At 37.1% G+C, this 15,219-nt stretch overlaps 1 protein-coding gene across 1 annotated transcript in view; it reads left to right on the top strand.

The window, feature by feature from the left end:
• The window catches only part of LOC150088710 (glycine receptor subunit alphaZ1-like), a 34,804-nt gene extending 25,356 nt beyond the window's left edge, over positions 1–9,448 (top strand). Inside the window, exons 3-6 of the mRNA XM_090370290.1 lie at positions 352–434; positions 6,236–6,361; positions 6,627–7,000; positions 9,216–9,448. Coding sequence (XP_090226416.1) covers positions 352–434; positions 6,236–6,361; positions 6,627–7,000; positions 9,216–9,368 — 736 coding nt within the window. The 3' untranslated portion in view covers positions 9,369–9,448. The remainder of the gene's footprint in view (positions 1–351; positions 435–6,235; positions 6,362–6,626; positions 7,001–9,215) is intronic.
• The last annotated feature ends 5,771 nt before the right edge of the window (positions 9,449–15,219 follow it).

Here is a 15,219-nt window from a genome sequence, read left to right as displayed (position 1 = left end):
ATTCAGTGAGCATCTCCATTACGGAATTCGCGATGCGAGTGATTGTTCCTTCCATGGATTGCGTTCCTCAATCTCCAGCAAGATGATAAATTGCTGAATTGAATATCCACTTTAAAGTATACCTGACATGTAGGTATTACAGTGAAATACGCAACGGTACTTAGTTACACGGAGGGGTTTTGGGACTTTTGAAAGACCCTGCATTTTTATTTCACTGGCTGATAACAATCGTTATGTTCAATGATGAATAAATTCTAATATCTTCTCCAATATCAAGTAAGATGCTTATTGTCTTATAAAGAAATTATAAGGTTTATAAAGTCATCTATTTTTGACTTTTTTTTTCTCCAGGATGTCAATTGTGAGCAGCTGTGATATGAAACTAGAAAACTTCCCTCACGACACACAGAATTGCGATATCACTCTACAGAGTTGTGAGTACATTTGTTGAAGTATATTTATAGGTTTAATTAGAGTAGATGCTCGTTAAACGAGTATATATTTTTTATCGCATTTGTTCAAATACAAGCAGAAACTAATTTTCAGTACAGGCAGAAATTCATTATTAATACACTGTATTTATAAAATACAAAACACAAACGTTTAAATGTAATAATATCAGAATATTAATCTACAGTAACTTTTTTATTGCACAATATAGGGTAAAGATGTGCGAATCGATTTAATTTATAGAAAAATTTGTAATTTTTCTAATACTAAAAAAACGCATATGTTATGGGATCGGCGTAAAGATTAAACCTCACAGCTGGTATATAATATACGGTATAAAATAACATTATTTTAAAAAAATAATGCTTTAAAATGCTTTAAAAATTGCAAATATTTGTTTCAAAAAGATGGTATTCACTTAAACAGAGGAGGTGTAAAATTTTTGCAAATGCCATTGAGAATGCATTCAAGGTAACTGCTAGTTCGTGGGTCTAGGAAAATGTTTGTTGTAATAGCGTTTTAGGAGCATCAGACACAAAGCCATATTGCTTCGTGTATATTGTCTATAAATTGCGTGTGTTCAGGTCGATTTTCTGTTTACTGGACGAAAAAACCCAGTTTCCGGGAGAAAAATTTGACAACACACGACAATTACGGCTGAAATATTATCAGAAGCCCTCAATTTGCTTCAGTTTATCATTTTAAATGGAAAACAAAATGAAAAGTTCACCAGGTGCAAACTAATATTTAGTTGAACCGCCTCTGGCGCTGATGACAGCAGCACACCGTCGAGGCATTTACAAGATCAATTTCTGAAGATCATCAACTGATAGTTCGTGGTTCCAAACACGAATTATGGCTTCCTGAAGTTCGCGAAGGGTCTTTGGTTTCTTTCTGGCAACTGCAGATTCCACACGATGCCAATAGTTCTCTATAGAATTCAAGTCCGAGCTGTTTCCTGGCCGCATAAGAGTTGTAATGGGCCGTTCTTTCAACCATTTTTCACCTGTAACAAATGTAAACACATTACTGTCGAACCTCTAATGCAGAAATGAAGCTAAAGTAACTACAGAAGTGCCTACTTACACTATTCGCCCGATGACAAGAAGCAGAGTTGTCCTGAAAGATGCAGTTACTTGGCAGGTTGAAATGGTCTCTAATGGTTGGCAGCAATTTGACTTCCAATATAGCCAGGTATCCATTGAATTTACGGAACCTTTTATAAACTGCAAGTGATACGAAATGCACTCCCATATCATTTGGCTTGTAAGGAATTCACTGTAGACACCATAGTCTGAATGGTATTCTTCACCACGTCTACGACGAATCGTTTGTCTCCCATCAGAGCCATGCAGGTTGAATTTCGTCTAATCCGAGAAAATAACTGACTTCCACTTGACATGCCCCTTACACCAAATTAATCGGGCTCTTTTTTTTTTATTTTTTTGTGTGAGGAGGGGCGTCTTCTTAGGACGACGGGCTACAAGTCCATTTTTGGAGAGGCGTCTTCTGATTGTTACTGCACTTGCTACCACTCCTGTATGTTCTACCCATTCTTTTTTCAGCTCAGACGAAGAAGCTTTACGGTTTTTAAGGCATAAGCGCTTCAAAACGCGGCCCTGTTTTCGCATAGAGACTCGTTTGCGTCCGGGTCCGTTTTTCCCATCAGCAGAACCAGTATTCTTGAGTTGGGAAAGAAATCTACTCACTGTTGACTGATTACAAGACACTGTATAAGCAATATGACGGGAAGAACATCCTTCCTCACGTAAAGTCTTTCTTTCTTCGTGACGTCAACGGCACGTAAATCGGCATCCTGACACAAGCAAGGAATGACTATAACTCTTGCAGAGCGTGCTTATATAGCTGAAAGTAACAGTTGATGCAGTATTACGTCATCACCCACGCGTGTCAATCTTATCTGATGCAATCTGTAAGAAATATTGCCATGTACATGTACTTACATTATTCGGACGACAATTACAACTTTAAGGGATGATGCCCTTTCTTTGAACACCAGTGTATAACCATGTGAAACAACTCCTAGCAACAAGCTGTGTTGAGTATGTTGTATCGTATCTTTTATGTGCAGTAAAGAGAATTAATTCACAGAATGGTGATATTTTTTTATCATAGAAATGCATAGAAGTGGAGTGAATTGTTCATAAACTACAGCGGATTAACATTTTTCGGGTAAATCGAAAAATGTGATAAATCAATTCTGGTCAATTTTCTGGTAGAGCAACGGTCATGAACTTGTTTAGAAGGAGAAATGCATCCGTTTCCATGAAATTCTTCCTAAATAATGTATTAACGTGCAGTTCTGTTGAAAGGGTGTGGTTCCTAGAGGAGTTGGCTTACATCAGTATAATACTCGTAGATGTTGCTAAACCAACACTGAAGTGCATCCAGAAACGTGAGATTTAATCGTACTTTCATTATGCCTTCATTATACGCATCTCGTCTTGAGCTTTCTCCTTTAATGCATGTTATATATCGTATTAATTATCACACTAGTGAGCACAAAATACTTATGAATAAACAGAATATACGAAGGGCATTTTTGTATTCAGTTTGGTTAAATTAAAAGATTTAATAAATTTTTTTTGATCAGTTACTTATTACTATATTGTTTTTTTATACCAAGGTCCACTTATAATAATCAATAACTGACTACTTGTATAGCGCGACTACGGTTTAAAAACGAAACACGAAGCAGCAACTATTCAAAGAGGTAACTCCGCTCTTTGTGAATTCTCCAAACACCACACTCTGTTAGAGAAATGATAAAACTACAAACTCATTAATAAGCAGCACTGTGCATTATATCTAGGATAACGATAGAAGCCTACCTGCTGAGACTGCGTAATGAGCCGGACATTAATATGTGGGGAGAGTTTATACATGTGAAGAACAGAGAAGAAATAGTAATATTACTGTTTCAAAAATGACTATTACAAAATAGTAATATTGAATATGGATTGCTCGTTGCACAGTTCACTTAACGGCGTACTCTGTTATGCAATGAGAGAGAGAGACATCAGGCGAGCAGCAACATGAAACCGTACAAAGTTTTGACAGTCGCTAACTTGCGCATTCAGAAGAATAAATATTGATTGTCGTTTGAACACTGATGAGCTTCGATTGTTTGTCCAGCCATTCTTTCTATACGCTAGGAGTGGACACAACGATAACATATTCATAGCAGAGGTGTGTCACGCGGAAACCAGGTAGGCAGCGCTCCATAATATTGCCCAGAATACAAATCCTCCTTTCAAATGAGAAGATCAATCCTGTAAGGAAATACTGCAGCCAACAGGACACGCATTATTTCACAAAGTTAAATACGCTTTGCGCAATGCATTTCAACAGGAGGAAATTTACAAAGTCAAATGAAAGATGCATCGATCGACTGCCTTTTGCATGATCATAGTGGATTACTTTTTCAAGAATATTTGACATCTCAGGGTATAGTTTTTTATTGTCTTTATTTTATAACTCTCAAAGAATATTTCTACCAAAAAATCTGCACTGCGGCTATTGTCTTCACCATGTCTGTACATCCGCGTGTAACAACCCGACTCCCGGTGGATGAATTTTCATAAAATTTTGTATTTATTTCTTTTAGAACGATTTGTCGAAACATTCCAAATTTCATTAAAATCTGGCAAACAGAAATACGGCAATTATTAGTATTTATTTTCTCTATATAGTTTGTATGGAAAAAATAAATCATTGATAAAATGTGGTTTTAATGTAGTATTGTTATCTTTAGTTAATATTAAATAAAAGAATATAAAATAACATAAAAACTAAAATAGATAAAATAAAAATTAAATAAAATAAAAAACTAAATGAAGTAAAATCATCATAAACCATAGCAGCTTTACCCATCTTAACCAAAATAATTAAAAGCAAATACTAAAGAAAAGCTATGGCTAATTTATTATAAAATATTTTTATGATTACACCTGAGCACACTAACTGATTTTTTGAACATCTAAAATACGATGATGCATGCTTATATATATGAGAGAGAGAGATTTTAAAAAAGTATATGGGAGGAGAGTAATAAACATTATACAGTTGTCATTAAACTAAACTGCTAAGTTTATCAAACGTAAAAAACTATAAGTTTTATTAAATAATCTATAAAATTATAATCTTCGTAATTAATTGATAAGAAGATACTATATTTACTTTTCACTTCTACTGCCCACAGAAAAAAAAAAACAATTTAAGAAAAAAATCGAATGCGCCTGAAATGTAACGCACTGTATACATTAACTTGTATTCATCTGACGTGTAAGTTAGTGCAAGTACATCATTTCTGCACGCAGAAAGCTACTAAGTAACTAGGAATTGGCATCATTAAGTTAATCTCATATTGTGAATACCTTCACAACCAGTTACCATGATATTGCACTACCTCGAAATAAGTAACGCTTCACTAATGGAGAAGACAATTGTTACTTATTCTCGGCGGATACCACCACCCAGTCGGCATCTATGATCTTGGTTTATTATTTAAACGTAATTACGTAAAGTTTTGCTTGAAGTTTGGTATCTTTATAAATAAACATAACTGAGAGAGAAAACGTAATCAGATTGTAATAAACGAAATAAAGAGGCACTGTACTATGTTTCTGTTTTAAGTTCAGATAAAAGATAAAATTAAAGTCAAAGTTGTTAAAGATAAAATTACAAAAGGTGTTTTATAATAAAATCCAAATCAATCCAAAACGAAGCTAAACTGTATACATAAAGCTTCGGGAAAGGACTCTCTGTGAGAAATGATCGTCGTGTTTTCTGTTCTCCTCACCTCCTTTCACAGGAGAGCTTTCTTATTTGGTTCATACAACATTCTCTCTAAAGCAAAGACTATTAAGCCACTCTCTGAAACCAAGACCGGTATTCTTGACTTAAGAAAGAGTGGCTTTTCATCTTTTTCAGATGAGTCGAAACTATCTGTAAAAGGTCATGTCGAGTCCCCGACATGATCTTTTCTGCAGAGAACGTGGTACACGGTCCCATCCACCTGATGTTAGAAAAGGGATGACTGTAATGGCAGCGGTCTCATGGTCTGAGAAAGTATCATCATAAACAGCTGCGCCGATCACTTCATCTTTAAGGGGCACCTTGACTATGCTACTATATAGGAACCAGATCCTCGAGCTAAATGTGAGACCTATCAGATGTTATTAAATTCATTTTCATGGACAATAATGTTCTTCCATGGGCTCAGCTAGTTGATGAATTCATTTAAAACGAGAATCACCGGAAAATCTGGTAGTAGGTGATTACCTCAATTACTCTCCTTCCATATCTTATGTTGGAGTAGTGCTTTTTATTTAGAGTAGTGCAATACCGAGGCAACTCGTGGCGAAGAGTATCCAAAATATGAGATCGATCTATGTACAGAATTAGGCTATGCTGTACATATACAAATCTGTTTTACAGCTCTGATTTATTGAATTTTTGACTAGCTGATATAGTTTTTACCTCGCTCAGTTGGAATTAATCTTCCTAAATAGTGATCTTGCCTGAGGACACAAATTTCCTTAAAACGGACACTAAAAACTTAGCATTATGAATGATTAGCTCAGATTTGTATTGTTGCTCTTTCAAGTGCAAACTCAAGTTAAAGCCTCAATAACCGAAATTATTCACGTTAATTGAGCTGAATAACTGAAATGATTCCATACGAGAAAGCTGTATTCACTATTTTATTTTGTTCTGTATTAATATAAGTATCAAGGTTTAAAAATAGTTGTATCCCCCTTAGTGACTCACGATATAAGTGACATTACACTCAGGTGGTGGCCGGAACAAGCACTCAAACTACACGGGAATTCTCAGCTTCCACAGTTTGATATCACTCGCCTCACTCTGGATGAATGTGAGCCTTCACGTAAGTACGTCTTTACTAATGCTTGAAATGGAAATGATTTGAATTGGATTAAATATTATAAACAATCTGAATAAAAGCCACGGTTAATTTTTAAACCGAACAGAAGTGAAAAGCTTTACAATTTTTGTCGAGAATAAATGAGTCAAGGTGATAAATAGTGATGTTGATGTAAATTTTGTCTAATTAACACGGGAATAATGACTTAAATTACTTTTGGTGCGTTACAGAACCATTATTTAAAGAGTAATTCTTATTGATTCTTCAGGCAAGAAAACGCGTCCATGCATCAGCGGGACTATCACCTTTCAGCGTCGTAGTGGCTACTACTTGATAAATGTGTACATTCCTTCCATGCTCATAGTTCTCATGTCTCTGCTGACCTTCTGGATTCCTGCCGAAGCTGTCCCTGCCAGAGTAACGCTGGGGGTAACCAGTCTATTAACCATTATCACGAAACAATACCAGACATCCATTCCCAAAGTGTCGTACATAGTTGCCCTCAATGTTTGGTTATCAGGATGCATCGGATTTGTCTTTTTAAGTCTCCTGGAATATGCTCTTGTCATCGCAATAGCCAACAGGACACCACAACAGCAGAAGGTTGATGTAAAACCAGTCAAGATCAAGGCAGGCCAAACGGTAAAGAAACCGAATAAATAATAAGTTGTTTATTTTGTTCTAATTTGCTATCCTTTATATACTGTCCTATCAAAACATTTTGGTAGGACAGTGACATTGACTGTTGGTGAGGGAAAGATCAAATATGTTGGATGTGTGGTTATTGTTAGTTATTCTGGTAGATAAATTGCGATTACTAATGGCTTTGCACAAAACTTGTGCAAAGCCATTAGTAATCGCAAAAGTCTCAGCATCTCAACCAGTTGAATCTGTGTAACTAGAATATTAAACCCGGCTTGAGTTGTGAACTTTAAAATCTCCAAGGAATGTTTCTACAAATATTTCTCCACAAATGATGTACGCTCTTATTTGTTGCAACTTCTAGGGGTCGGACCTGTTTCTGCTTAATTAAAAGTAAGGTGGCTTTTAAGATCTAAGGACTTTTTTTTTTTTTCCAAGTTTTGTTTCCTTTAAATTAGAATTAGATTAATTGCCTCGTTACATCTCCCCGAGATTTCTTTGTAAAGATTAGAAATCAGAATTTCACTTTTTGAAGCTCTTCTTTTCCAGCTGTGCTCGTTCTAGCATCGGACATTGGCGATAAATTCTTTAATATTTCTTCAATCCATTTATTCGTAGGTCTATCAACATTGTCCTTAGTTTGTGCCTAGTGGTTGCTTATATAATGTTGTTATAGCAAAGTTGAACTAAGCTAAGACATTATGTTACCCATTTTTCATGGATCCTTCATTCCAGAAACAATTCTCTATTGGTTGATCTCCCCTTGAATTTAGGCATTCTGATCTTTCTACTTGAAACAAAAAATAAAATTGGTCCTTGAGGCTTGTTACAGACTATTTCAGGTATGACAAGCTAGGGCTTGCTAGCTAAAAGTATAAAACGCTGATGTAACTGATATTCAGGTGACAACTGCGAATCAAGTGGACCAAATTTCGATGAAGTCCTGCGTTCTGCGAAAACCAAATCCTCTGCTTGCACCTTCACAATGGTGGGACTTTAGCAGTGATCGAGATGTGATGTCCACACCACACGGAGGAATGCCGCCACTCTGCGTCACCAGACAATACTGGGCGCTAGACGACTCTCATCCACCGGTGCAATACCACTACTTTGCTTAGTGGAGGCTTGAAGTGGTGAAACCCATGTTTAGTTTCCAGAGAGGATTGCTCCGGCAACTCTCATCTCTTCCATCATGCAGTATGATTGATGTATTTTGAGACTATGATGGGCATCATGACGAGATCCAATATTCTTTACATTTCAAGGGTACAGCTCTGAAATGATGTTCGTAGGCCGCCGGCTTACGAACATCATCAGAATAGTGCGTAACCAGGGATATTGTCGAGGCCATATTACATCAAGGAGCTGGGTATATTTTTGCTGTGTATACTCTGTATTCAAAAATTTCATTAATGTCCCCCTCTACTTTTACTTTTTATACCGAATACATGAATATTCAAACTAATAGAACTTTTATTTGTTGTTGTTGTTGTAGGGTTTTAGGCGCATCAGCAACTTATGCCATATTACGCCGTATATAATATGTCTATTAATTGTGTGTGTGTTCATGGCCGAGTTGCTATTTGCCGGACGCAAAACCATGCTATCCTCGCCTGAGACTGACTGACTCAGTGAAAAAGGCCCATAAAAATTCCTCGCACTTCTGACTGAATTCGAACTCAGGTCTTTTCCACCTGGTGTGGGGAGGACGACGATTATACTAACTGTGCACGAGGACGACAGAAGCTTACGGGAGTGAATCACCAGTCTTAAAAGAATACATCCAGAAATATGTGGATGAAGTGTAGACGTATCATCTTTGTGGATTTCCACAAAGATAATATATTTTTTTCCCGCTTAGAAATGCTTCGTAAAGAAGAGTTGTTATCCCCATATTATTTCTATATATTTTTTCATAACTTCATTTTAATGGGGAACCGCCCAGCTAGATATTTAAGATTTAATTATTATTATTATTTTTATTTATTTAAAATAGTAATATGCTAGAGAATTAAATAATATTTAATTCTCTAGCTCTCCTATTATCAAAAATATTGTGCTTGAGATATGATTATGAACGATGAATTTTTAATACGGTTTTAAGTTTTATATGAAGAACATTTGGCAGAACTTAACTGAGTTTAGGTAAATATGTGTAAGAAATGTTTCTTATGATATCGGCTTTATTTATGTGTATTGGGATCTTTCTTTGCAGGTCAGGCCGAAGATGAGACTAGAATCATGGGTAGCCACTAAAGAAACAATTGCGTTCAAAGGCACCAGCCAGCTCGATTATGTATCAAGAGTCTTATTTCCACTCGCCTTGATTTCTTACTGTTCAATCTATTGGTCAGTTTACGTAAAATAAACTCGTATAGCAAAGTTAGTAATCGAAATTACTCACCCAGGTGTGGCGTGCTTCTTACTGGAAGAATGGATCAAAGCCATCAGATGTCCCTGTAAATCACATTAAAAGAAATTTTAATCGTATTTTCAAACTGTTACTTTTTTCGTTAAATAAAATGTTAGAAATGTTACGAAAATGTTAGAAAATTCTTTATATAATAATAACTCAAGAGGTCTCTAGATTTTTATTTTATGTACAATTCTTTCCTTAACACTTAAATTAGGTTTCAAAAGTAGGAGCTACTTTTTGAACATTTGAAAGTAGGAACTATTTTTTGAGCGTTTAAGAGTAGGAACTAATTTTGAATGTCGGAAATATTTTTAACTAAAAATATTAGGACACAAAGTGACATTCACATAAGCAGGGAGAACATAAGCAACTAGACTGCGATTGCAGCAGGGGAAATAGCATTTGCAGCGTGTTTCCTCTGCCGAAATAAAGGAAAAGAAGGGGCAAAATTGTTGAGTGTCGCCATGGCCAACTATAGCCAGTCCACCCTTGCATATAAGTGACTAAAACACTATTTTAATATGTTATGGGCCCACCTTTAGCTTTTTATATGGCGAATAGACTATACGGAAAACTTTCCACCAATTTTGGAAAATTTTTGGCGGAGATATTCGCCTCTCCTCTCGCAGGAAATCTTTTAACGCAGCTTATGAAGTCTGTCTCCATGGTCGATTTCTATACGCCTCTTTAATTAATCCCACATATGTCCAATGAGATTAAGACTGGAGTTCCAAGCTGGCCATTCTGTGATAGCATTTTGTTCTCTTCAAACCAGATAATTAGAATTTGCACTATGTGATAGGTAGCACTGTATGCTGAAATATGTATCTGTATTTATTTTGATAGTTTTATTATTTAAACCTTTACCTAATCGTAATTATGATTTCAACTGGAAAGGGTAGCGTAACATTTCGCAGGATGTCATGATTGTGGTGAGAAATTGCCATTGACGGTTCACCTGTAATTCTCTTATTCACGCTGTGACATGTATGCAGAACTTTCCCTAGCTCAGTGTTCTTGCGAACGTCACAAGGTGACCCGCTGGTCAACTAGTGACCCAAAGGAACATTTTGTTAACCCACTTGAGAAAGTCACTAATTTTTTACAAAAATAAAGAGTCTATTTACTAAAAAAGTCTATGTTTTTTATTTTATATATATAAGATTATTACGTGTATACTTTGTATATGTGTAATTTGTACAAATTCTATAATATTATAAGGATTTCTAAATGTGCACATAAAAATTTGTTTGAATTTGAATACTGACCCATTAGCTGAAAACTCAGGATCAAATTGACAAAAACATACACTATAAAAAATGAATTAAAAAAAAGAACGTTTACGACAACTGCACTAGCTAATAGTGACTCTTCTCTGTGCTACACGTAGAGTGCAACAACCTTAAATTACAACTTGGTGTAATGTTCTCAGAGACTCAGTTTTGCCTAATAGTACAACTTGGTGTATAAGCAAGATAGGGTCTCTGAGAACACGAGTTATTCATTCCCTAGAGCAAAATTAAACTGGGGACGCAAAAGAAACTCAAGTGTCTAATTCTATGCTGGATGATGCTCTCCACAGTCGAGAACCAGGACCTGAATCTTTCAGTGTATAATGTTCTGTTTCTGTAACCTTACTGAATGATTAAACTGTAACTGAAAGCAGAAATATATTCATTAATAATTATAGAATTGATTATGTGGCTAACCACTATCAGTTTCTAAGGGTGCTAAAGGGAGTATGGTTTATGTGGCTACTAATAACCTAAAACATAACGAATTGATGACTTGATCAAGAAATACAACGTCACGCTGGGAAAATGCTGCGAGAAGGAACAAAATGTTCTTGCGTCTTCAATTCTGTACAGACACGATAGTCGGGTATATGTGGTGAAAGTCCTGGAGATTAACTGTAGACTTTAGGACCTGCAAGGCTTATGATGGGGAGTGGGAGTTTATCCAGAGTAGCTTGCTTTAGTTAATACAATAAATTTGTTTTGTAAAAATGAAATTCATTTGAACACAGGAAGTGCAAAGGTTTTTAATAATTGATTATAGGGATCACTGAAATTATGAGATTAGTGACATGGCCAATATCACACATGAACCTTTCTTGTGGGTGCTTGTGTCTGACATACGCACAAAATTACCTTATACACAAAAGAAACATTGAAATAGGTGAAAAAACCACTAGTAGTCAAACACCACCTGAAAAAAACGCATTTAAGCAGCTACAAAGGGATGAATCAGGATTAAAGCCAAAACAAACAAAACATAATGTATACGTACGAGGGATGGTCAAACGTTTTAACCCTCATTAAGAAATATTTCAGTTAGGGATTCAGAACATGGTTGGAAATCATCTTTCTCTATGTAGCTACCTTCTAGAGCTACATATGTGGATGAGTTCTTTCAGGCCTCTTGAACAGAACTCCTCACTTTGAGAAAACCAAGCTTCCACTTCATTAACTACCACCTCATCAGTCTGAAATTTGTTCCTACCAATGGTTTCTTCACTTTAGGGAAGGTTAGTTAGTTAGTTATTTTGGTTTTTAGGAGCATTAGCAACTAAGGCCATATTGCTCCGGGAATATGCGGTGGTCATTCCCCCATCCTCCGTATTTGGTGGTGACGGGCTCGAACCCCGGTCTAATCAAGAAGCGTGTGCTACGCACTGCTGCTCCTTCCCACCTGGCTACGGAGGCACCACTTTAAGGAAGGGGAAGAAGTCTGAAGGTGAGAGGCTGGGAGAGTAAGGTGGGTGCTGCAGATTTTGAAAGCCACACATGATTGCAACGTCCACTGTGAGAGCAGCCAAGCAGGAGCACTTTCGGTTAGGAGGCGGACAAATTTTAGATAGCGTCCCCTATCTTTTCAACTTACAGCCTCTCTTCATTTTGCCAGTAGGCTGTAGTAATCCACAGTGATGCCGTTCCGTTTTGGGAGGTAATATGAAAAGACGATAACTTTACAGTCCCAGAACACTGCGAAGGCAGACAATTAAATTTTGGAAATAGTTTTGTAAAGATGTTTTCTCCCGGAAACTCGAATTTTTCGTCAGTAAACAGAAAATCGACCACAGAACACAGGCAATTTACCGACATAATATATATAGCGCAATATAGTCTAACTTATTCATGCTCGCTAAAACCCTACAACAACCAGCCAATCAACCAGATGAGTGTTTCCGTTGTTTGCCCATGTGTTTTGTTTCTGGGTCATAGTGATGTAATCAGTATTCATCCATCGCCACAATTCGACAAAAAAAATAAATAATAATAATAAATTAATTAAATAAAATAATTCTTTCTACAAAGCTTTAAAAGTTGTGCGGAACGTTCTTTTCTGTGGAGAAAAGAGTGCCAAGACAATCTACCTGTGCCAAGACAACCCTAATTTCCTCGACTATATTTTCACTGGAGGTGAGTGCTGGGTGTTTCAGTACGATGCAGAGATGGTGTCAGAGCATGCAGTAGAATTCAAATTCATTACGAGGACCCGAAACGTTTCCTTTACGAGAGTCCAGGATCAAGACGATGCTGATCATGTTTTTCAACAAACAGATTCACAAGGAATTTGTACCTGTAGGGAGGTAAGAGTCAATGTTATGTTCTACGAACAGGCGCTCCAAAGACTACTGAAGCGCATTTCCCGGGTGAGGCTACAATTTCAGCCCATTCCGCACTTGTTGTGAAGTGCGGAATGGGCTGAAATGGGCTACTATTTTTAGGCCACCCGAATAATTAAATTCATCTGCCGTGCTGTGTCTTTGTCTGTTAATTGCGTGTGTTCTATAGTCGATTTGTCTGATCGAAAAACCAGTTTCTGGGGAAAAAACCTTGCTCTCTACGCCTGAAACCGACTAACTTAGCCACGAAGTGAAAAAAACACATTAAAGTTCCTCGCGTCATCGACGGGATTCAAACCCGGGCCTTTTCCACCTGATGCGGGGGGGAGGATGGTGACGATACCACTATGCTACCTGCGCAGACAGTACAGACCGACCAACCACCCTACTCTTCCAATCTTTCGAAATGCCCTCAAGGGAAAGATTTCAGGATGTTGAGGACATAAAGCAAAATATAACCGCCGAACCGAACATGATCTCTTTGGACGCTATCGCAGACTCTTTTCAAAAATTGTAATAAGTGCATTCAATCCGATGGTGATTACTTTTAACAAAAAAAAAATATATATATATATATATATATATATTATTGAGCTCCTTCATTTTGTGTTCTTTTCATTATACCATTCCAGGAACTTTATTGCCACGCCTCATATATTTGCTGTAAATATAAGAGCAATATACAGTGGCGGAAAAAAAACTGCGTCATTTGTGAATTTTGCAAATAAAATATTGTGGGTTGAAGAAATGTTCGAAAGTGGGGAACTTTCCAACTGTTACATGGGATATATATATCTCTATAAATGAAACCCAATAAAACGACTCCACCTGATATAACTAATTGCCATAAATATCTTCCCAAAGGGTAAAATGCATAATTAATGGAAATATGAGAAATTATGCAAATGGCAATCATGACAACCAAACATACATTTTATTGCATTTACGTGTACCAACTGAAATGACAAGTTAACGTAATAGTATTATGTACTGTAAATCAGCAAAATAAGTCCTCAGTATTTTGCTGTTACTACGAAATTAGGCAACTGTATATTCAGAAGTTGATTAACTCTATGCCAGATCGTTGCAAGGCTGTAATTGCAGCTCGAGGAGGAGCAATTTTAGACAGCATTATGTACCAGAAATTTTCAATGGGGTTCAAATCTGGACCAGTCCAACACTGTAATGCCAGCATTTCTGAGGTATCACTGCACCTTAAGGGAGAAAAACGAGGCAAAACATTGGTGTAATATGTTTTAAACCCTGTGAGACAAGAAGACAAACTCATTAAATCTCAATAACATAAAACGTACCAATTTTGCCGTGTGGCATGGTACTGAGTCCTGTTGAAAAATGCAGTTTTAGATGTCTGTGTTGTGATCCCTAATAACGGGTTTCAGGCGCTCCTTCAAGATGGCAGTGTAGGTTTCTGCATTTGCTGTTCGGTTATAACCTTAATTCGTCCCACCTCTTTGCTTGTTATGCATTCCCAGACCATCTGACCAGCGGGGAACTTTACAATCGGTGTTATGCAGTCAGGATGGTATGCCTCCGATTTTCGTCTTCTGATATATCGCTTCCAATCCGAGCCATGCAGGTTGAATTTCGATTCGTCAGAAAAGATGACGGTGTCCCATTGCTCTTTTGTCCATGAAACATGCGTTTTAGCTCAAGCAAGTCGCTTCTTACTCATTTGTTGGGTCAACAAAGGCTTCTTCTTGAACCGATAGGCATGCAGACCACATTCCGAAAGCCACCTTTGGATAGTTGTTTCAACACCAGATTCCATCTCAAAGTAATGTTTTAGATCAGGAGCACTAGCATGGCGATTACGAAGGCATAGCCGCCGTTTCAAATATCGATCTTGGAAAGACGTGTCACTCTCTTACGGCCTACTCCAGGTCTTCTCTTCACATCACCGGCTGCCAGAGTGAAAACTTAAAATTACTGGGTACCTGGTCTGCCTCCACGAGGCATAGTGTGGACAACGTTGGGCCCCAGCAGGGGTCTAGCGGCTAAATGGCCAGAAGAACAACGAAACACAACACTACACTACACTTACAAAATCCATACACTTTTAAATCTCTGGCCTTCCCAGTAAACTGGTACACCTACAATGAAAGCAATGCGGAGATGGGGGAAACCCCTGGTGCTGTTAGACACGAACACACTATA

The sequence above is a fragment of the Mastigoproctus giganteus genome, chromosome 3 (assembly GCF_048544385.1).
Source record: "Mastigoproctus giganteus isolate SK-2022 chromosome 3, ASM4854438v1, whole genome shotgun sequence".
Classification (NCBI taxonomy): domain Eukaryota; kingdom Metazoa; phylum Arthropoda; class Arachnida; order Uropygi; family Thelyphonidae; genus Mastigoproctus; species Mastigoproctus giganteus.
This window is presented reverse-complemented; position numbering and strand designations above follow the sequence as displayed.